This window comes from Dreissena polymorpha, chromosome 10 (genome assembly GCF_020536995.1).
Source record: "Dreissena polymorpha isolate Duluth1 chromosome 10, UMN_Dpol_1.0, whole genome shotgun sequence".
Taxonomy (NCBI): Eukaryota; Metazoa; Mollusca; class Bivalvia; order Myida; family Dreissenidae; genus Dreissena; species Dreissena polymorpha.
The window spans coordinates 71,991,244-72,015,047 of NC_068364.1; the positions used below are offsets into that span (position 1 = coordinate 71,991,244).

Consider the following 23,804-nt stretch of genomic DNA (forward strand, 5'->3'; position numbering starts at 1 on the left):
AGCATAAGACTTACATCGCCTTTACTTGACATAAGACTTACATAAAATTTACTGGACATAAGACTTACATATTCATTACTGGACATAAGATTTACATCACAATTACTGGACATAAGACTTACATCACCTTTACTTGACATAAGACTTACATAACGAAGGAACAGTCCAGCTAATCTGTCAGGCTCTTCTAGACACTTCTGAAGCTCTTCAGAAAACGTCCTGAAAAACAGTGGACAAAAATGTCAACAAGCAATATTTTTTGCAACTAAAAGCAATTCAATCACTGTTAATGATCAACATGACCCCAATTTAAGTTCAATTAGACCTTTGTGATAAGAATCATTCGCCCAGATAACATAACTCATTTTATCATAAAATGAAACAAAAATGGATAAAAATATTAACTCAAACATTCCAAATATACCAATGTGTTTATGCACTATATTTTCATGGTTTGTTTATTTGTTATTGCTTGTTTATTAGTTTTATTTTGCCTTTGTCAGTAAAATCCATCAATAAATGAGCCATGCTCTATGAAAATGGGGTTCAATGCATGTGTGTTAAGTGTTGTCCCAGATAAGCCTGTGCAATCCACAAAGGTTTATCTGGGACGACACTTTCTGCCTAACATAGATTTTTGCAATGAAGAGACTTTCTTGACACCAAATATATTATACATGGGTGATTAGCCTGTGTTATTAACCATTAGAATAATGGTCATAAAAAGCAGTCTCAACCCTATATGAAAAAGATAATTTTTTTAACATGAACAATTTGGTTAAAGAATATAGCAAGAAAAATTCCTGATAAATTTCAACATGATGGTTTCAGGCATATTATTTGAAGAAAGGTTTTGATGTGTGACAAAGGCACATAGGATAGGGACTGAGTACAATATATAACCTTCACCACAAAAAGCATATTAACCCTTTCAGTGCGGGAACCGAATTTTGAAGGCCTTTGCAAACAGTTTGGATCCAGATGAGACGCCACAGAATGTGGCATCTCATCAGGATCCAAACTGTTTGATATTCTGATAGTATTCTTTGAAAAAATAGAAGAAAATGCTAATTTTAGAAATTCAGCAGACAACATTTTAACAGACGAAAAATTTCCCAGCATGCAAAGGGTTAATAGCTGTTTTGGATTAAAACTTTTATCCGAAATGTATTGTTCTTACTCTTTGTGGAAGTCGTAAATCTGGTGAATGTTTCCAAAGACAATCTTGCATTTCTCCTTCATGTCTTCTGGCAGCTCACATTCCTCAATGTGGCCCTTGTAGCCCTTAAATACAAACATCATTATCATTGTAGCATTAAACCCATATTACTCTCTGCAGTCCTTGTAACTCTAAAATACAAACATCAACATTGTAGCACAAAACACACTTTCCTCTCTGTGGCCCTTGTAACCCTAAAATACAAGCATCATTATCATTATAGCACAACAAAAATACATTCCTCCATGTGGCCCTTGTAACCCTAAAACACAAGCAACATTATAATTGTAACACAAAATACACATTCCTCCATGTGGCCCTTGTAGCCCTAAAACACAAGCAACATTATAATTGTAACACAAAACACACATTCCTCCATGTGGCCCTTGAAGCCCTAAAACACAAGCAACATTATAATTGTAACACAAAATACACATTCCTCCATGTGGCCCTTGTAGCCCTAAAACACAAGCAACATTATAATTGTAGCACAAAACACACATTCCTCCATGTGGCCCTTGTAGCCCGAAAACACAAGCAACATTATAATTGTAACACAAAACACACATTCCTCCATGTGGCCCTTGTAGCCCTAAAACACAAGCAACATTATAATTGTAACACAAAACACACATTCCTCCATGTGGCCCTTGAAGCCCTAAAACACAAGCAACATTATAATTGTAACACAAAACACACATTCCTCCATGTGGCTCTTGTAGCCCTAAAACACAAGCAACATTATAATTGTAACACAAAACACACATTCCTCCATGTGGCCCTTGTAGCCCTAAAACACAAGCAACATTATAATTGTAACACAAAACTCACATTCCTCCATGTGGCTCTTGTAGCCCTAAAACACAAGCAACATTATAATTGTAACACAAAACACACATTCCTCCATGTGGCCCTTGTAGCCCTAAAACACAAGCAACATTATAATGTAACACAAAACACACATTCCTCCATGTGGCCCTTGTAGCCCTAAAACACAAGCAACATTATAATTGTAGCACAAAACACACATTCCTCCATGTGGCCCTTGTAGCCCTAAAACACAAGCAGCATTATAATTGTAACACAAAACACACATTCCTCCATGTGGCCCTTGTAGCCCTAAAACACAAGCAGCATTATAATTGTAGCACAAAACACACATTCCTCCATGTGGCCCTTGTAGCCCGAAAACACAAGCAACATTATAATTGTAACACAAAACACACATTCCTCCATGTGGCCCTTGTAGCCCTAAAACACAAGCAACATTATAATTGTAACACAAAACACACATTCCTCCATGTGGCCCTTGTAGCCCTAAAACACAAGCAACATTATAATTGTAACACAAAACACACATTCCTCCATGTGGCTCTTGTAGCCCTAAAACACAAGCAACATTATAATTGTAGCACAAAACACACATTCCTCCATGTGGCCCTTGTAGCCCTAAAACACAAGCAACATTATAATGTAACACAAAACACACATTCCTCCATGTGGCCCTTGTAGCCCTAAAACACAAGCAACATTATAATTGTAGCACAAAACACACATTCCTCCATGTGGCCCTTGTAGCCCTAAAACACAAGCAGCATTATAATTGTAGCACAAAACACACATTCCTCCATGTGGCTCTTGTAGCCCTAAAATACATGCATTGCTATCATTGTAGCATAAAACACACATTTATCTTTGTGGCCCTTGTAACCCTAAACTACAAGTATCATTATAATTTAAGCACCAAACAAAACCATTACCTTTCAGAACAAGCCCAAAATCACGAACAATATCCTTATAATTTGTGTGCCTTTTTGTATAATGTATTATAAATTGCTTTAAACCCTGTTGAACTGTATATTTTTGTATGCCAATTAGTCAAAATATCATGATATGTTTTACTTTTCACATGAATGGAATTCCTTGATTGTTGTATATTTATATTTGTTATGCCCTTAATTCTTAAATATGTGATCTTAATTTGCATTTTTGCGTTGTGATTTGCAATTTGTTGTTGTGTTTAAATATCTTTGTTGTGATATGCATATTTTGTGAAGTGATTTGCATTGTTTTATGTTTTGCATCTTTTGTGTTGTCTTTTGCACATTGTGTTGTGATTTGCATGTTTTGTGTAGTGATTTGCACATTTTTTTTGTGTGTTCTGATTTGCATATTGTGTGCTCTGATTTGCATATTTTGTGTTGTGATTTGCATATTGTGTGCTGTGATTTGCATATTTTGTGTGTGATTTGCATATTGTTTGTTCAGATTTGCAAATTGTGTGCTACAATTTCCATATGTTGTGTTCCTAACAGCCTACCTCTACCACACTCCCAAGATCCTTCACATAGTCCTGTTCCGTCTCAATCAATTCTGTTATCACATACCTGAAAAGAAAACAAAGTAATAAAAAAAAGCTGATGTTTTTCATTAACCCATTTATGCCTAGCGTCCTGAAAAAAGGACATTGCAAACAGTGTAGACCCAGATGAGACGCCGCATAATGCGGCGTCTCATCTGGGTCTGCACTGTTTGCTTAATGGAATTTCTGTAAGAAATATTCTAAATATATAAATAAATATACTAGACATCCCTAATTTTGGAAATAAATTGATCCAATTTTGAAGAATGGGAGAGTCAACTAGGCATTAATGGGTTAATTAACCGCATTCTGGGAATACTGGGCTAAATGCATGTGCATAAAGTGTTGTCCCAGATTAGCCTGTGCAGTCAACACAGGCTAGTCAGAGGAAACACTCTCCGCCTTTATGGATTTTTTTTTCCAAGAAAGTCTCTTTTAAGCAAAATTAAAGTCTTTGTGGAAAGGGTCATCCCTGATAAGCCTGTGCAAAATGCGCAGTCTTCCCACGAAGAGGCACTAATAATCTTAAATAATTTTTAACAACCATTCAAGTTGAAACGTTCAGAGTCAAGATCTATTGTAGAGGTTAATTAACATACAGACTTGGTGCTAAAACATGTAATACTCCAGATATTTCTGACCCTATTATAAGGTCCCAGGTCTAAGAAGTGCTTGTGACAATAGTAACAGAATACTCTGTACTTGTTGAATATTAACAAGGGCTGTTTGTAAAACATGCATGCCCCCCTATATGGGCTATAAGTTGTAGTAGCAGCCATTGTGTGAATACGTTTTTTGTCACTGTGAATGGTGATGGTGGTGGTGGTGGTGTGGTGGTGGTGGTGGTGGTGGTGGTAGTGGTAGTGGTGGTGGTGGTGGTGGTGGTGGTGGTGGTAGAAGAAATAATAGTAGTAGTAGTAGTAGTAGTAGTAGTAGTAGTAGTAGTAGTAGTAGTAGTAGTAGTAGTAGAAGTAGTAGTAGTAGTAGTAGAAGTAGTAGTAGTAGTAGTAGTAGTAGTAGTAGTAGTAGTAGAAGTAGTAGTAGTAGTAGTAGTGTAGTAGTCGTAGTAGTAGTAGTAGTAGTAGTAGTAGTAGTAGTAGTAGTAGTAGTAGTAGTAGTAGTAGTAGTAGTAGTAGTAGTAGTAGAAGTAGTAGTAGTAGTAGTAGTAGTAGTATTAGTATTAGTAGTAGTAGTAGTAGTAGTAGAAGAAGTAGTAGTAGTAGTAGTAGTAGTAGTAGTAGTAGTAGTAGTAGTAGTAGTAGTAGTAGTAGTAGTAGTAGTAGTAGAGTAGTAGTAGTAGTAGTAGTAGTAGTAGTAGTAGTAGTAGTAATAGTAGTAGTAGTAGAAGTAGTAGTAGAAGTAGTAATAGTTGTAGCAGCAGCAGCAGTAGTAGCAGTAGTAGTAGTAGTAGTAGTAGTAGTAGTATGCATTACAAAAATGCAGTAAGCCTTACATTTGATAAATTTAAATATATTACAAGGGAGGCAAATGCTGTAACAATAAATTTAAGTGGTGGTGGTGGTGGTGGTGGTGGTGGTTGTGGTGGTGGTGATGGTGGTGATGGTAGCAGCAGAAGAAATAATAGTAGTAGTAGTAGTAGTAGTAGTAGTAGTAGTAGTAGTAGTAGTAGTAGTAGTAGTAGTAGTAGTAGTAGTAGTAGTAGTAGAAGTAGTAGTAGTAGTAGTAGTAGTAGCAGTTGTAGTAGTAGTAGAAGTAGTAGTAGTAGTAGTAGTAGTAGTAGTAGTAGTAGTAGAGTAGTAGTAGTAGTAGTAGTAGTAGTAGTAGTAGTAGTAGTAGTAGTAGTAGTAGTAGTTGTAGTAGTTGTAGTAGAAGTAGTAGTAGTAGCAGCAGCAGCAGCAGCAGCAGCTGCAGCAGCAGCAGTAGTAGTAGTAGTAGTAGTAGTAGTAGTAGTAGTAGTAGTAGTAGTAGTAGTAGTAGTATGCATTTCAAAAATGCAGTTAGGCAAATGCTATAACAATAAATTTAAACTTATTGCATTTGTTTCCCCTGTATATAGGTAGATATAATAGTGTATTACCTCCCCTGTCCTGCTTATATTTATATTAATCAACAAAATTAAACATTAACACAATATTTAATATACAAAATATACAAAAATCTCATTTTCTGATAATATTTTTACTGATCCACTGTATTTTACTAAAAGGATGATGTTTCATTGGACTGATAATTATAGATTTAGGATTACAGACCAGTTGCTTCAGTAATATTGTTCAGAGTGTGCCCTGTTGGCTGCGTATGCATTCTTGAGTTATCATTCAAAAACCATTTTACTATTTTGAGTCACCGTGACCTTGACCTTTGACCTAGTGACCTCAAAATCAATAGGGGTCATCTGCGAGTCATGATCAATGTACCTGTGAAGTTTCATGATCCTAGGCCCAAGCGTTCTTGAGTAATCGTATGACAACCACCTGGTGGACGTACGGACGGACGGACGGACCGACCGACATGAGCAAAGCAATATACCCCCTCTTCTTCGAAGGGGGGCATAATAATCACGATGTCATAGACTGTCTCTGTTGAAAAAAGGACATAACTTATGTAATATTTAATGAAGGATGAAAAAATGTAAATGGATTTTTGGTCTTGACTTGAATAAATCAACATATTTGTATAATCCCGTTTTCCAGAGGGTGGGATGATTTGGAACTGTTCCACAATATAACGCCTCCAAAAAACAAAGCATTCTCAAGTTCTTGCCTCATTATGAGGGAGTTATGCATTTTAACCCTTTGCATGCTGGGAAATTTGTCGTCTGCTAAAATGTTGTCTGCTGAATTTCTAAAATACTATCAGAATAGCAAACAGTTTGGATCCTGATGAGACGCCATGTTCTGTGGCATCTCATCTGGATCCAAACTGTTTGCAAAGGCCTTTAAAATTCGGTTCCAGCGCTGAAGGGGTTAAAACTCTCAACAAGTTATGGGTCTGAACCTGCATTCAGACTATTAGAACATAAATTTCATAAAATTAGACTCATAGTGTGTTAATAAAGAATAGCATTAATACTTTTTTATAAACAATTAAAACATTTAAATGTGGACTGAAACTTTATTTTGAGAAATGCTTTGCATTAAAGGGGCCTTTTCACATTTTGGTAAATTGACAAAATAAAATTTAAAAAATGTTTCAGATTCGTACATTTTCGTTGTAGTTATGATATTTGTGAGAAAACAGTAATACTGAACATTTACCATGCTCTAAAATATGCATTTTATGCATCTTTTGACGATTTTAAAACCTGTAAATTATAAAACGTTGTAACGCGAAACGATTCAATAATTTGGAGTGGTGATGCTACAAGGATTGCTTATATAGAGTATAAAATACTGTTAATACATCAATAATTGTACAAGCATGGATGGCCGAGTGGTCTAAGCGATAGACTATTACTCCAGGGGTCAGTGGTTCGAGCCCAGTTGAGGGTTAATAATATTTCTTTATTCAATTTTATTCCTGCTTTTTTTACTGGAGCATTTTAGATCCAATATTTACATTTTTCAATATAAAGCCTTTAATGACAAACTTCAATACATGCCAAAAGCTGTGAAAAGGCCCCTTCAAGACAAATTTACTTTTTTGGACTGGACATTAATAAATGAAAGACAAAAAACACATACAGTGTTTTTTAACCTATTCTACTTACTGTCGTTTCTTTAGGCATTTTTCTTTTTCTGCCTCCTTATCTTCCTCCCCTCCCGAGTCTGATGCCTGTCCTCTCTCTGATGATGTGTCTGGCTGCTGCAGAATACAGTGCAGAGTTAACAAGAGTTCCGCGTTCGACGACATATGCTTCCCCCCTAATAAAACTAGAGCACATACGTGACAAATACCCCCACATGCCACATTGACACATAATATTTTGCATGTCGTCTTCACAAAAAAACAGCGGACACCATGCTCAATTTTTAAAACGCACTAAGTGACCCCTTGACCTAGTTTTTTACCTAGAAAGGCCTATGTTCTAACTTGCCCTTAAGATCATCTCCATAAAACTTCTGACCAAGTTTGGTGAAGATCGGATGTAAACTACTTAAATTTGAGAGCGGACACCATGCTGAATGTTAAAAAACGCACTAAGTGACCCCATGACCTAGTTTTAGGCCCAGAATGGCCCATATTCAAACTTGTCCTAGAGATCATTAAGATAAAACTTCTGACAAATTTTGGTGAAGATTGGATAAAAACTACTTGAATTAGAGAGCGGAAAACATGGCGAGGTTTAAAACACACTAAGTGACCCCGTGACCTAGTTTTTTTTTACCTAGCACGGTCCATGTTCGAACTTGACCTACACATCATCTAGTTACAACTTCTGACAAAGTGTGGTGAAGATCGTATTTAATTTACTTGAAATAGAGAGCGGACACCAATTTGCTCAATGTGTAAAACGTACGAAGTAACCCTGTGACTTAGTTTTTGATCTGGCATGGCCCATGTTCGAACGTGGCCTTCAGATCATCTAGATAAAACTTCTGACCTAGTTTGGTGAAGATCAGATGAAAACTACTTGAATAAGAGAGAGGACACCATGCTGAATGTTAAAAAAACGCACTAAGTGACCCCGTGACCTAGTTTTTGACCCGCAATGCCCATGTTTTAACTTGGCCTTAAGATCATCTAGATACAACTTCTGACCAAGCTTGGTGAAGATCGGATGAAAACTACTTGAATTAGAGAGCGGACAACATGCTGAATGTTTAAAACGCACTAAGTGACCCGGTGACCTAGTTTTTGACCTGGCAAGGCCCATGTTCGAACTTGGCCTTAAGATCATCTAGATACAACTTCTGACCAAGCTTGGTGAAGATCGGATGAAAACTACTTGAATTAGAGAGCGGACAACATGCTGAATGTTTAAAACGCACTAAGTGACCCCGTGACCTAGTTTTTGACCTGGCGAGGCCCATGTTCGAACTTGGCCTAGAAATCATGTAGATACAACTTCTGACCAAGTTTGGTGAAGATCGGATAAAAACTACTTGAATTAGAGAGCGGACACTTAATTCACTCCTATATACCCCGCTAAACTTCATTTGTGGGGGTACAAAAACCAACAACAACAGGGCTTTGAAATAGTGACCCCAATTGCAACCAGGGTCATCTACTGTCGAAGGCCAATGCAAATGGGGAAGTATCAAGCCAATCTGTTAATTCGTTGACGAGTTATTGATTGGAAACAATTTTCACACTTAATGTTACAGTGACCTTGACCTTTGACCCAAATTTCAATAGGGGTCATGTACTGTCCTAAGCCAATGCACAAGAGTATCAAGATGGGCCTTGATTAATTTCTGATCTATAATTATTCTTGGGGTGTAATGATGACAACATAATGATAAAACAAGGGAAATAGCTCTCACAGACACGGCTATAATTTTAAAAAAAATCATTTCATATAAAACTGAAACCAACTCATTTCTTGTAAAATATAATGGGTATTAACTCCTTTAGAAAAATATAATGTGATATCTCATGCAGTGGAGCTTTTTTGGGGATCATATACCATATATTCTCTAATATCCCCCCACCCCTAGGGACATTTAATAGAGAATTTATGGTATTCAGAATTCTTCTGAAAGAAATCCCATAATTCTTACAAAGCAAAGATCAATTAAGTTCATACTTTGAGGTAATGGTATGTTACTAATATTTAAAGGAAGAATTTTCAAATCAATGATTTTAATGTAGTTCATAAAATTGCAGAGCTGAACAGTTAAGGGGTTACCATAGTAACTAAACAAAAAGAACAATAATTTTCACAACATTAAATTCGTTATAGATTATACCGCTTTTTACTTTAACTACTTCCTTCTAGGACATGCAACAACAAATCATGCAGGCAATCTAACCCTTTGCATGCTGGGAAATTTGTCGTCTGCTAAAATGTTGTCTGCTGAATTTCTAAAATTAGCATTTTCTTCATTTTCTTCCAAAGAATACTATCAGAATAGCAAACAGTTTGGATCCTGATGAGACGCCACGTTCTGTGGCATCTCATCTGGATCCAAACTGTTTGCAAAGGCCATCAAAATTCGGTTCCAGCACTGAAAGGGCTAAAAATGAAAACATTTGCCTCTAGTTCGCATGACAACATCAATTTCACAATGCGTACATTGCTATATACAAATAAATAACAAATTGGTTAATTCTCATATTACAGTCTAGTAATTCATATCAATAGAACAATAAGGGACAGTATAACATTTGATAATTGTATGATAACAAGGAAGATAATCTCACAATAATAAAAATTCATGAAGGCAAAATCACACGATTATCAAAAGATTCATGAAGGCAAAATCTCACAATTATCAAAATATTAATAAGGGTCAAATTTATCAAAAGATTCATGAAGGCCTTGTTATCTATAAGCCAGGAACGTAATCTAATAAAATTTTATCTTAATTAATGATATACTTTTAAGAACGCAATAAAAACAATAATTCTTTTTGAACAAATATATTTCACCATAACGCTATCAGCTAAACATATTGATTGCATTTTAAACACACAACAAACAAGCTTAATTTATTCTGCAGATTGTGTTAATTACTTGATCAGTGTTTTTACAATGATTGAATCTCTAAAACAGCTGTGAAAAACATCAGGAGAAATCTAATCCATTTATGCTGCAAAAAGCAAATGAATGGAGTGTAAGAATATGTAACAATTTTTATTTTCTAGGTTGCCTTGGTAGTGTTGTTTTCACCTTCTAATTATAAGGTTCCAAAAATAACATTTGCATTACCCCAACAAAGGCAAGACAACATAGTGGCATAATTGGTATCACATGATCAGACTGGATAGTCTTGTTCGACAATACTTTAAGTTGAGGCTAAGTTTGAATCGGATAACTTTTGTTTTCCAATGGCAAGGTCCATAACCCAGGAAACAGATTTGAAATAGTCTCAATGAGCTAATTTCAGCAAACATGCTTAAACTATACTGATAAACTAACCCGAATTTTCAACTTTATTGAAAACCTGGATAAAAATCCAGAAAACAACAAACACTTTGCAAAAACTAAATCAAATAAGCGAAAAAATACGAAGGGTCTGACAGCATGCGACAACATGGCATGCATGGGGCCACATTGCAACCTGTGATCTCAGCGTACGACAACATGGCATGCATGGGGCCACATTGCAACCTGCGATCTCAGCATACGACAACATGGCATGCATGGGGCCACATTGCAACCTGTGATCTCAGCATACAACAACATGGCATGCATGGGGCCACATTGCAACCTGTGATCTCAGCATACGACAACATGGCATGCATGGGGCCACATTGCAACCTGTGATCTCAGCATACGACAACATGGCATGCATGGGGCCACATTGCAACCTGTGATCTCACCATGCGACAACATGGCATGCATGGGGCCACATTGCAACCTGTGATCTCACCATGCCACAACATGGCATGCATGGGGCCACATTGCAACCTGTGGTGACAATATGGCATGCATGGGGCCACATTGCAACCTGTGGTAACAACATGGCATGCATGGGGCCACATTGCAACCTGTGATCTCACCATTCTAAGTTTGGCAAGGTTTTCTATTTCATTTGCGAAGTCTACCGAATTATCCCCTTGTGGTTTCAAAGACAATGATGAGGCCTGAAAAGGGGTTTCAACATACAAAATAGTTTTCAATCTGGCGACACATGAATTGATATCTAGTTTTCTGATAGGAGGAAACAACCAACCGTCCAAAGTAATTTGATAAAGTGTTTAAGGTTGATTAATTGTGAGATAGTTGATGTCATAAGTTTCACACCAATTGTACATAAATGACCTTTACATGATTTGTTTGTAAGTAAAAAAGGACACATGAGGCTTCAAACCTATCCTAGCAATACCATTTAACCCATTTATGCCTAGTGGACTCTCCCATCCTACTAAATTGGATCAATTCATTTCCAAAATTACGGATGTCTAGTATATATTTTTCTATATTTAGAATATTTATTACATAATTCCTTTAAGCAAACAGCGCAGACCCTGATGAGACGCCACATCATGTGGCATCTCATCTGGGTCTACGCTGTTTGCCAAGTCCTTTTTTTTAGACACTAGGCATAAAAGTGTTAAGAAGACAATAGCTAATAGAAACCTAAATATGTCTGAGTTGTTAAAAATACCCACCAAAGGATGTGAAATTATAACAATTAATCCTGGCTTTGCGTCACAATATGTGTCTTGTTCTGAGAAAACTGGGCTTAATTCGTGTGCGTAAAGTGTCGTCCCAGATTAGCCTGTGCAGTCCGCACAGGCTAATCAGGGACGACACTTTCCGCCTAAACTTGATTTTCGGTAAGGAAGGACACATGAATAAAGCCCAGTTTTCTAAGAACAAGACACATATAAGCTAACAGTCAGAAAGATCACATACTAATTCAAACCAGGAATCAGACAAAAAATATGAGTTATTTAACATGTTTGTACTTTAATTAAACAGGCATCAACCAAACCTCAGTCTGTGAAAACTGGGCTTTATGGAGACTTGTGCTTTAAGTGTTGTCCTATGGAGACTTGTGCTTTAAGTGTTGTCCTATGGAGACTTGTGCTTTAAGTGTTGTCCTATGGAGACTTGTGCTTTAAGTGTTGTCTTATGGAGACTTGTGCTTTAAGTGTTGTCCTATGGAGACTTGTGCTTTAAGTGTTGTCTTATGGAGACTTGTCCTTTAAGTGTTGTCCTATGGGGACTTGTGCTTTAAGTGTTGTCTTATGGAGACTTGTGCTTTAAGTGTTGTCCTATGGAGACTTGTGCTTTAAGTGTTGTCTTATGGAGACTTGTGCTTTAAGTGTTGTCCTATGGAGACTTGTGCTGTAAGTGTTGTCCTATGGAGACTTGTGCTTTAAGTGTTGTCCTATGGAGACTTGTGCTTTAAGTGTTGTCCTATGGAGACTTGTGCTTTAAGTGTTGTCCTATGGAGACTTGTGCTTTAAGTGTTGTCCTATGGAGACTTGTGCTTTAAGTGTTGTCTTATGGAGACTTGTGCTTTAAGTGTTGTCCTATGGAGACTTGTGCTTTAAGTGTTGTCCTATGGAGACTTGTGCTTTAAGTGTTGTCCTATGGAGACTTGTGCTTTAAGTGTTGTCCTATGGAGACTTGTGCTTTAAGTGTTGTCCTATGGAGACTTGTGCTTTAAGTGTTGTCTTATGGAGACTTGTGCTTTAAGTGTTGTCCAAGATTTCCCTGTGAAGTCTGCACACTCAGGCTAATCAGGGGGACCACACTTTACACTTGTATGGCTCTTTTTTGTTCTCTTTTAAGCGAAAATCCAGTTGAGGCGGAAATCGACGTCCCTAATTAGCCAGTGCAGACTGCACATTCATATGATAGACAGCACTTTATGCACATGCATAAAGCCCATTTTTCCGAAAACAAGGCTCAATAAATAATAATCAAACGAGTACATACAATTTTGTCCGCAAGGTTGTCACCGCCATCAGCTTTCCCGATATTCATGATGTGCGACTGGTCCTGGACAGGCATGGGTGGGGGGATCTCAATGTCGGGTGCGGGCTCCAGGGATTCTTCCGGTTCGAGCCTGTGCGGCGGTGGCGGAAATCCGGACGTGACATCCTGGGTAATGATCTGGTCCTCTAAACTACCCTCTGTGTTGCCCTGCAAGAACAAAACACACACAGTTGCTAAATCATCAGAATGAGTAGCTTGACTAACCTTTGACCTCCAAGATTCGCACTTTGACAACGTTATAGTCCCTCAGAAATCAAATTAAATTCAATACTTTTCTTTATAGATTTGACTTTTAAAAGCTTAATATCAAACCCTTAGCTTTTGAACTGGAAAGGGTTAACCCATTTATGCCTAGCGCCTAGAAAAAGGGCTTTGGCAAACAGTGTAGACCCAGATGAGAAGCCGCATGATGCGGCGTCTCATCAGGGTCTGCGCTGTTTGCTTAAAGGAATTTCTGTGAGAAATATTCTTAATATAGAAATAAGTATACTAGACATCCCTTATGTTGGAAATAAATTGATCCAATTTAAAAGGATGGGAGATTCCTCTAGGCATAAATGGGTTAAGGAAACTTAGCATAAACAATGTCTTCTCTGTGACCTTTGCCCCTGAATACAATACTTTTTTTTCCTATTTCGAAGTGTCAGTGCAAAAAAACAACAACAATGTTTGCTATGTGGCCCTGTTCCAGTCATTTTTTAAGGAGAAACGGTTTTAGCCCCCCCCCCCTCCCCCCCCCCCATAATGTACCATTTAAAGCAAGATTTTTTAATAACCATTTAAAACCATAGTGTCTTTTTTAGGAATCACTTTTACTAAACTGGTGTTCCAATACAAAACACTGCAAAAAGCCAAAGTCAACAAGCAAATTCATTCAACTCATATCCCTCGCCAATATGCTTCTGGACACAAACGTGTTATATTTGACACTCAAAAAGCATTTTTTCAAGATACAAAGGGCCATAACTCAGTTATTAACAGATGGTGTACAATGCCATTTGGCGTGCATCACCCTCTTATTCATATATATACTCATACCAAGTTTCAATGAAATGGGCCCAAGCACTTCCAAGATATGGCTCCGGACACACACAAAAAAGCATTTTTTCAAGATAATAAAGGCCATAACTCTGTTACTAACAGATGGTGTACAATGCCATTTGGCGTGCATCATCCCCTAATCCATATATATACTCATACCAAGTTTAAATGAATCTGCCAAAGCACTTCCAAGATATGGCTCCCGACAAACGGAAAGACGGACAGACGGACGGACGGACAACGCCAAAACAATATCCCTCTGCCTATGGCGGTGGATAACAATATGCACATCAAGAGAGGTGTTAACTATGCTGTATCTACTTCATTATGATCCTCCTTGATATTCAACAATACTTTACAACTCAGATTGGCATTTTGGCACCTTTATAGTCCCTTAGACTATCATATTAATTTACAGACTTTTCCCTATTAATTCGAGTTTTCAAAGCTTCATTCGCAACCCTAAGATACTGATAAGCAGCAAACAGCATAACATTAAAAATCTTAACCACATGTTAGTAACTAGACATACACGCAGGCTGTTCTGGTTTTATGCTGGTTGCATATAGCCTTTACCACTTTGCTTCTGAGTGGGAAAATGTTTACAAAAGCTTTGGAAAAACTTTGCCGAAGATCTTTGCAAAATGACAAGACTCTGAACTTCCAATGTTCAACTTTAAGTTCACGTGAAAATAGAACATGATTACATATAATATGATATTCAGATTACAGACAAGAGTTTCTCATATTGCTGATTTCACATTGATCTTTGCATTATCTGATAATTTCAAAGTACGACTGCAGGCAAGCTAATTTGCAAATCATCATCATGTATGTTATGTATTAGGAAAATCAAATTGTTTCAATGCAATTATTATAGAGATACAGTTTAACACATTAATCCATTTATGCCTAGCGTCTAGAAAAAAAGGCCTTGGCAAACATCGTAAACCCCTCATCTTGGTCTGCGCTTTTTGCTTAAAGGAATTTCTGTAATGAATATTCTAAATATAGAAACAAATACAATAGACATCCCTTATTTTTTAAATAAATTGATCCAATTAAGAAGGATGGGAGAGTCACTGGGCATAAATGGGTAAAAAACTGCTCTTACTTAACATTGAATTGTGTAGTAATGGCTTGCATCAAGCTTCAAACAATTCATAGCACAATTCTGATATTATATGTGCAAGTTATGAAAATGAGAATGTTTCTTGTTGACATTTAGTTTAAACTTATTTACTTTAGATAGAATGCATTGAAAGCCTTGGGCTTATTGAAATGCTCTTGAATCCGTTTCCTGTGCCTAGAACCAGTTATTTGTGTCTTTGGGGGAAATCTACAGAACGCTCCCACAGTGGGGATTGAACCCCTGACCACCCAGTCGCTAGACAGACACCTTAACCATTACACCACGGCAACCTCCAAAATGTTGTTGACATTTGCAACATTGATAGCAAAAATCTAATCTAATTCCCCACTAGAAAAATCTGATACGTTTTATTAACCAATTGTAGATTAATACAATAATGACAGTTGATACAGAATGTGACTTTGAAAGAATTTAAAACGGGTGGGCTTTGTTTTTACAAGCAAATTAGTGGGTTTTGTCCAAATCTACCCCATAAAGGAGTAAGCCTTTTAGCAGAAATGAAGACAAGTGAGCAACAAGAGCACCGCATAGCGGGTGCCAACGCTCGGCTACAGGTGCAGTTATAAAATTATTTTTTGTTTTAGGTCACAGTGACCTTGACCTTTGACCTAGTGACCCAAAAATGGGTATGCAGGCTGTCAAGTGACCTTTTTTCAAAAAGTAGGAAAAAATAGGAACTACTTTTGCAAGAAAAGTAGGAAAAAAGTAGGAAAAAGTAGGAACTTTTCCCTCAAAAGTAGGAATACATAATACTTATTTTTTAGACACAGGTCCAGGAAACATAGCTTGAAACAGAGCAGGAGTGCCATCACATGTTCTGTATGGATACCCACTTGAAGCTACCTTAAGGGCCCAGAAGATTTCAGCCTTTTGTACCTAATATGTTCCTTGTGTGATGGATGTACTTGCATACAGATAGATTTATCCCCACAACCCTGAGAGCTGCTTGGCTTTTGGGCACTTCCAAACAAACGCTTTTGTGAATTATCATGCATGTATTTCATGTTTTCCTTGTGTTTTTATCCATCTGCATGACTTATAAGTTGATTAGCACCAGAATTACTACAAGATGGACTTCATTCAGACAGTACAATATCTTGCAAACTCATTGCTGGTATCTCTCTTGCACCATGATCCCAGTGTTTTTCCACTGTTGTCCAACTTCTCCATCCATGAAGGGTTAAACTTTGTTTTCCCACTAGGAATTTTAGCACTTATAGTGTATCTATGATAATTAAGTTTCAAGCAAAGCTACCCTGATAAAGAAGTATACATGTAATTAGATGCTGTTCATTTTGGTGTATCATCAAATAAGTGGTTAGAGGTCTTCTGTGTATCGATATAGAAATGGTAATTATATTGTGCATGTTATATCCTTAAGCAGAAGACCAAATTTATTTAGTGATACACCAACTTGTTGTACAAGATTAATACTAGTATATAAAGCAGTGTAAATGCTCTGCTACAGCTACATTGTGAAACCTTTAAATTGACCATAGGGTGCAGTTATAATGACTTAAGTTACATTCAAAATGACTGGTCATTGCAGAGCCGATTATGCAACTGGAGATAGGACCTTATCACCTGACATCTTTTATGACAGCATTGATTGGGCAATGAAACAGTTGCACTACATTGTTTATTCCAGTTTCAAATAATGGCTTTTACATTATTGATGACTTTGCGGGAGTGTAATAATGCCGTTTAATAATTTTAATACTTCGCTTTAACACCTTGAAGTTACCTCACTAGCAATGGCATCATTAGACAAGAATTGTGTTTGTCCGAAACACAATGCCCACTATTGCGCAGCTTTGAAATAAAATTTCAATATATCATTTGGCAGGTTTAGAAATTATCTCCCTTTTAAAGCTTATTACTTCCCTTGGATTGTATTTTTTAACTTTTGACCTTGAAGGATGACCTTCACCTTACACCACTCAAAATGTGCAGCTTCATGAGATACACATGCATGCCAAATATCAAGTTGCTATCTTCAATATTGCAAAAGTTATGGCCCATATTGAAGTTTTCGGACGGACACACACACACAGACAGACAGACAAACGGACTGACAGTACAACTGCAATATGCCACCCTACCGGGAGCATAAAAATGTATCAGGGCACTTAGGCTCTGTGCATTTATCTTTAATTACTAAACATGATGTACCTATGATATCAATAGAACATCATATCCGTTGTCATGTAATACAGAATTTATTACATTATATTTGTAAATGATGAAAACTCGGCAAAGCATCAGTTTTATCTTTTTTCCAATAACTTGTGTAATAAATTCCATATTACATAACCACTCATACAATACATGTATCTCTATATCTCTACATTCCAAACAGCAATATCATTTAAACATGCATAAGGTTTGGTCAAATTGTTGTCAATGGAAACAAAATAAAACTGGAATAAACAATGGGTTCCCTCAGCTCTTGCATCACTGGGAACTGTGTAAGGTAGTGAAGTCTGCAGTGTACAAATGCTAAGGAAGTAAGCAAGGCACTATTGTAACTTAAAAAAAAAACTTGTCAATAATTTTAAAAGTTACATAAGAAATAAATATTTATGCTCCTGAAGAGGTGCTAGCAGACAGTCAGCATGGGTTGTCAGGTCTCATCTAAATGAATGCACATTAACAGGGATACAGTCATGCCATAGATTCATTCATCCTGCAAGTTTACTAAATAAACTCTTAAAAAAAAAATAATTCTCCATTGAAAATGAAAAGTAGGAATAGTAGGAAGATTTGGTAAAAAAATAGGAAAAAGTAGGATCCTGATGAAAAAGTAGGAAATAGTAGGAAAAAGTATGACCGCTTGACAGCCTGGGTATGGCGTGTAGAACTCATCAAGGTGCAGCTACATATGAAGTTTAAAAGTTGTAGGTGGAAGCACTTTGATTTTAAAGCCAATTTTAAGGTTTTAGCACGACGCCGGTGGACAACGAGCTGGCTATGACAATAACTCGGGTTTTCTCCGAAACAGCCGAGCTAAAAATATGAGCAGAGTGACTGACAATTCCTAACAACATTTGAGCATATGCAGACAGACATACATACATAAAAGAACTTAATATCTACAGGCTTACTATTTCTGAACAACAGAAAAAAGAATTCCAATTCACATAATAAATTTTAGACTTCAACATCAATAAAAACATCCTTGATTTACTTCCTACTATATGACAAAATTAAAAAATCTAAGAGCTGCATTTACCCGATTCTCGAGCTTATATTTGGAGGTATGCCATCCACACGGGCACAGGTACTTGATGACCTGTACCCAGAGACCGTTAGCCTCATTCAAGCTTTCCATGGATACGTCTCCGCTACTTGTCCCGCAATAACAACTGTGTCGTGTGCGTCACTTCAACATGCATCTCCAGAATGTCAATGAATCCTCAAATTTAGTGCTTATTAACCACATCTTAAGACAGAGTTCGTTTTGCCATTCTGCTAGTCTAATGTTGCATGTCCAAGGAATTGAGATACTATGAAAATATGATTATTCATTGGACACCAATTTTTTGGTGGCTTTTAGTGGGTCCTCTCATACACGAAATCATATGTCCAACGAAGGTTCAAGTCCGAGACCTTATGTCAGACAGTCATACAAAAATCTACAAAATTTGCTGACTTTGCGAATCAACACAATTTCATGTCAAGAAAAATAAATGATTTGTACAGGATAATTTACAGTATTTGCAATTCTTCAATCCAGTGCTTTTTAATTAACACTTAACTTTAAATAGGCAATTTGTATACTCAAGCAAGCATGATTATTATGCTTTTGTGAGGTAATAATTATGTAACAGTCATTAACTTATTGAAGAGAATTGCCAGTAATGGTATTACAAGTTCTCACCTCTGAATTTTTCAAAAAAGAGAAAACAAAAGTGAAGTGTATCATTCCCTTCCCTTTTCAAACACATCCATTAAATTGTCAATTTTTTAAGCTAGCAACAAATTAAAACAAGGCATTTCTGGCTGCCGTAGAAATTCGGCACTACAGCACTGCGAGTTCTAGTCATTAAATATATTAAAGCACAAGTTTTCTATTACAGTTCAATCCATATAGGTCACACTAGCCATAACTTAAGCTCCCTGACACAAAATCCCATGTTAACACGAAAGGACGTTCCTACTTGAGTACTCTATGCAACAAAACTCAGCGCACTAAAACTACCTGCCTACAGCTTCCTCATGTATGAACAAATAAAGCAAATAATGCAGCTATACTTCCTTTTATGAACTTAAATACAGGAAATATTATAGCCAATGTGCACAATGCGTTAGTCTTATATTCAAATATATATGGGGAAAAAAGTGGAGTATTTTGATTTTCATACAAGAACCAAACATAATAATATGTGACGCGTTCTGAGAAAATTGGGCTTAATGTATGTGCGTAAAGTGTAATCCCAGATTAGCCTGTGCAGTCCCTACAGGCTAATCAGGAACGACACTTTCCGCTTTTATGGTATTTTTAGTTTAAAGGAAGTCCCTCCTTACTGAAAATCAGGTTCATGACTACCGTAATTACTCTATGTTTTTGGACACTCTAAGTTTTCAGACACCCCTATTTTAAGCAAAAATAATTATTTTTCGTGACTCTTAATTTACGGACACACGAGTTTTCGTCCAAAATTAATGTCTCTATGTTTTCGGACAGTATATTGTACGGCGCTATTTTACCAAATTTCGGTCCTGTTTTCGATATCTAATGACACTTCGATCGTGGGGTTTTACAACCAGATTAACATTATAAAACATCGCAGGTGCATGCCTGAGGGCAACATACCATTACATTTGCGTTATTGGGTAAATAAGCTTTCAAACCGGTATTAAACAATGGTTTCGCCCGATAACATAAGCGTTATGACAATTACCAGGGTAGTGTCAATTAACCGTTCAATTATCTACCGCAATGGTACTACCCCTTCTCAGTAAAATAACTGTGACAAATAGTAAAAGCTTCAAAGTACGATGCTGCCTATTGCAAGTTTTACGAACAATGGAATGTGTTAGACAACTATCGGAAATGAACAAACAAAGAATTCATAGTTTGCTTTTTTTATTGTGTTAAATACAGGTTCATACTAGCGAGTACATGTATCTGTACATCACATGCTTATCTTTGAACTCGTTGGTCAAAGTACAACCTTGTAATCTTTGAACTCGTTGGTCAAAGTACAACCTTGTAGTAACTTTCTGTCAAATAAATTAAGCATTTAAAATTATTTAAAATGCAGTGCAAACATATATTACTGTAATATATACTAAACGGCATGGTACTTTACAAGCGCGTGCTATTACCGGTAGTCGTTGATACAATTAACGCTATTTTCGGACACTTCAATTGACGACTCTAAGTTATCGGACACCTGTATTTTGTGAATATTTTTCGTATCTAAGTTTTCGGAAATATTATTTTTAAGTGTCTGAAAACATAGAGTTATTACGGTATATTGCACTTTATTTTAAAAAAAATCTTTGCTCTTACATGGGAGAGACTAACACCAATTTGCTATTATACAACTGAAAATTGCCAAACCTTTTGCTGCCAATCCTGTTTCCACTCATGTACCAATAGGACTCCTCTACATTACACCATGCCTATGAGATTATTAACCCATTTATGCCTAGTGGACTTTCCCATCCTTCTAAACTGGATCAATTTATTTCCAACATTAGGGATGTCTAGTATATTTATTTCTATATTTAGAATATTTCTTACAGAAATTTCTTTTAGCAAACAGGGCAGACCCTGATGAGACACCACATCATGCAGCGTCTCATCTGGGTCTACGCTGTTTGCCAAGGCTTTTTTCTAGACGCTAGGCAAAAATGGGTTCAGATGATACAGTGATATTGTGAGATGACCAACCCATACTATTAACACAGATTCATTTTCACACTTCACATTAAATCAAAATCCAGGAGTGCAAAAATGAAAATCAGTAAAGCATGGTGGTCAGTCTTCATAATTAAAGAAAATGTAAATGTATTTTTGGACCTCTAATTTTGGCAAGCACACCTTTTTATAAAGCGCTTATATGATTCCACCTGCCAGCTCAATTCAGCATCCCTACGGTTGATAAACATCATATAATGACACCCTACTGAATAGCACATAATCCAAAACCCTACATGACAACAGTCATTCACACATTCCACTGTGTAACTCTATCCCATTAGGATTATAATATTTGTTAGAAAACAGGATACCATGACCAATGCTTAACAATTGACGTATAAAATGCCACTGTAACTCAATATCATTTTCTATTCGCTTGTTTAACCCTTTCCAACTTAGAAGCAAAGGGAAAATGGCTATGTGCAAACAGCATAAAACCAAAACAGCCTGCAGGTTGTCCAGGTTTTATGCTGCAGTCTGTTCAGGTTTTATGCTGTTTGCTGCTTATCAGTATCTAAGTGTTGGATATGAAGCCTTTTAAACTTGAATCTAGTAAGAAAGGCCTTTAATTAAATTTAACTTTCTAAGGGACTACAAATGTGTGAAACCATGTTTTAAGTGGGAAAGGGTTAACAATCCATATCTTACAACTTGTAACAATACTGACCAATGAACCCCTCCAAACCCCTCACCCCTAGAGCAAGTTGAAATTTAACCCATTTATGCCTAGTGGACTCTCCCATCCTTCAAAATTGGATCTATTTATTTCCTAAATTAGGGATGTACAGTATATTTTTTTCTATATTTAGAATAGTTCGTACAGAAATTCCTTTAAGCAAACAGTGAAGACCCAGATGAGTATGTTTTCTGTTTTAATGTTCTATTTATTTATTTTTCAAGCAGAAAAAGAAGAATTAATCACAAGGAAATTATTGTACATTGATTTATTGCATTTATTTCAATTTAATTATAATTTTCAGACACCTTGATTTTTGTCTCTATATTTTCGGACACCTATAACTTTAAACAAGGCCTGAAAGGCCCAAAGTCGCTCACCTGAGATAACAAGATATTATTGGGACAAATCTTCTGACCAAGTTTCACGAAGATCGGAAAATAAATGTGGCCTCTAGAGTGTTAACAAGGTTTTACTATAGCCATATAAGGAAAACTGCCCCGCCCCCTGGCAGCCATGTTTTTCAAGATATTATCGGGATGAATCTTCTGACCAAGTTTTATGAAGATCGGACAATGAATATGTGGCCTCTAGAGTGTTAACAAATTAAGATTTTACTAATAGCCATATCAGGAAAAATGCTCCGCCCCTTGGAAGCCATTTTTTTCAAGCAAACATAATTATTTTTGAGCTCATCCAAGATATCATTGAGACCAATCTTCTGACCAAATTTCATGAAGATTGGACAATAAATGTGACCTCTAGAGTGTTAACAAGGTTTTACTATAGCCATATATAGCCATATAAGGAAAAATGCCCCGCCCCTGGTGGCCATGTTTTTAAAGCAACCAAAACCATTTTCGAACTCATCCAAGATATCATTGGGACAAATCTTCTGACTAAGTTTCATGATGATCGGAAAATAAATGTGACCTCTAGAGTGTTAACAAGGTTTTACTATAGCCATATAAAGAAAAATGCCCCGTCCCCGTGGTGGCCATGTTTTTCAACCAACCGGCATCATTTTTGAACTCATCCAAGATATTATTAGGATTAATCTTCTTACCGAGTTTCATGAAGATCGGACTATAAATGAGGCCTCTAGAGTGTTAACAAGATTTTACTATAGCCTTATATAGCCATCAGGGATCATATTTTTTTCGGTTTTGTCGGTCCTAGACCGATTGGGGCCATGAAAGACCGATTGAAAGTCCCAAACAGTCGGTCCGATTCTGTTCGCTAAATTAAAATTCCGATGTCATGAAATCGATTACACAGTGTACATGCTAACACACCCTAATGACATTCTAATCTCGATAAGGTGTGATAAACCATCCGCTGCAGTCTCTAAACCGGTCAGGACCGGTTTATTGCACGTCAGACCAAGAATAAAAAACTTGTGAACATTAAAGACGCATCCGAAAAGACGCGTCTGAATGCACGCGCTGTAACTAAACAAAACATGCCGATACATTTTCCACCAGCGTAATAATCCGGTAATATAATTATGAATGAAAGTCGCGGATCTGATCGACAGAACAGCCGAAAGTTATTTTTATGGGCGGAACTTCACATAAAATAGTACACAAGAAAAATAATATACATTGAATAAATCTTTAGTAAAACCGTGTTAAAATCGAAATAATTTGTGTACTTTAAACTTTGTTGTTGAATAACTCACGACCGGAAAATTAGATGCGTGGTTTCAAATGCTTCGCTCTCGTGATTAAATCCCTACGCATCTAAACTATCGGCCGTGGGTTATTTGACAACAAATTATTTCTTATTTATTTGGTTTGTTGTTGTCAGTAGCCAAATAACGCACAGACATTTGTTTGGTTCAGTGCATGTTTGTAAGCTATTATCGAGTCGACAACAATTTAAAACATCGGTATAGACTA

The 23,804-nt window shown here is 36.7% G+C and overlaps 1 protein-coding gene across 1 annotated transcript in view; it reads right to left on the minus strand.

Moving 5' to 3' along the window:
* Positions 1-23,804, minus strand: part of LOC127848151 (triple functional domain protein-like) — a 336,129-nt gene that overhangs the window by 36,978 nt on the left and 275,347 nt on the right. The window contains 6 exon segments of the mRNA XM_052380451.1: positions 150-219; positions 1,181-1,284; positions 3,540-3,606; positions 7,252-7,346; positions 11,151-11,234; positions 13,042-13,248. Of these exon segments, the coding sequence (XP_052236411.1) occupies positions 150-219; positions 1,181-1,284; positions 3,540-3,606; positions 7,252-7,346; positions 11,151-11,234; positions 13,042-13,248 (627 nt within the window).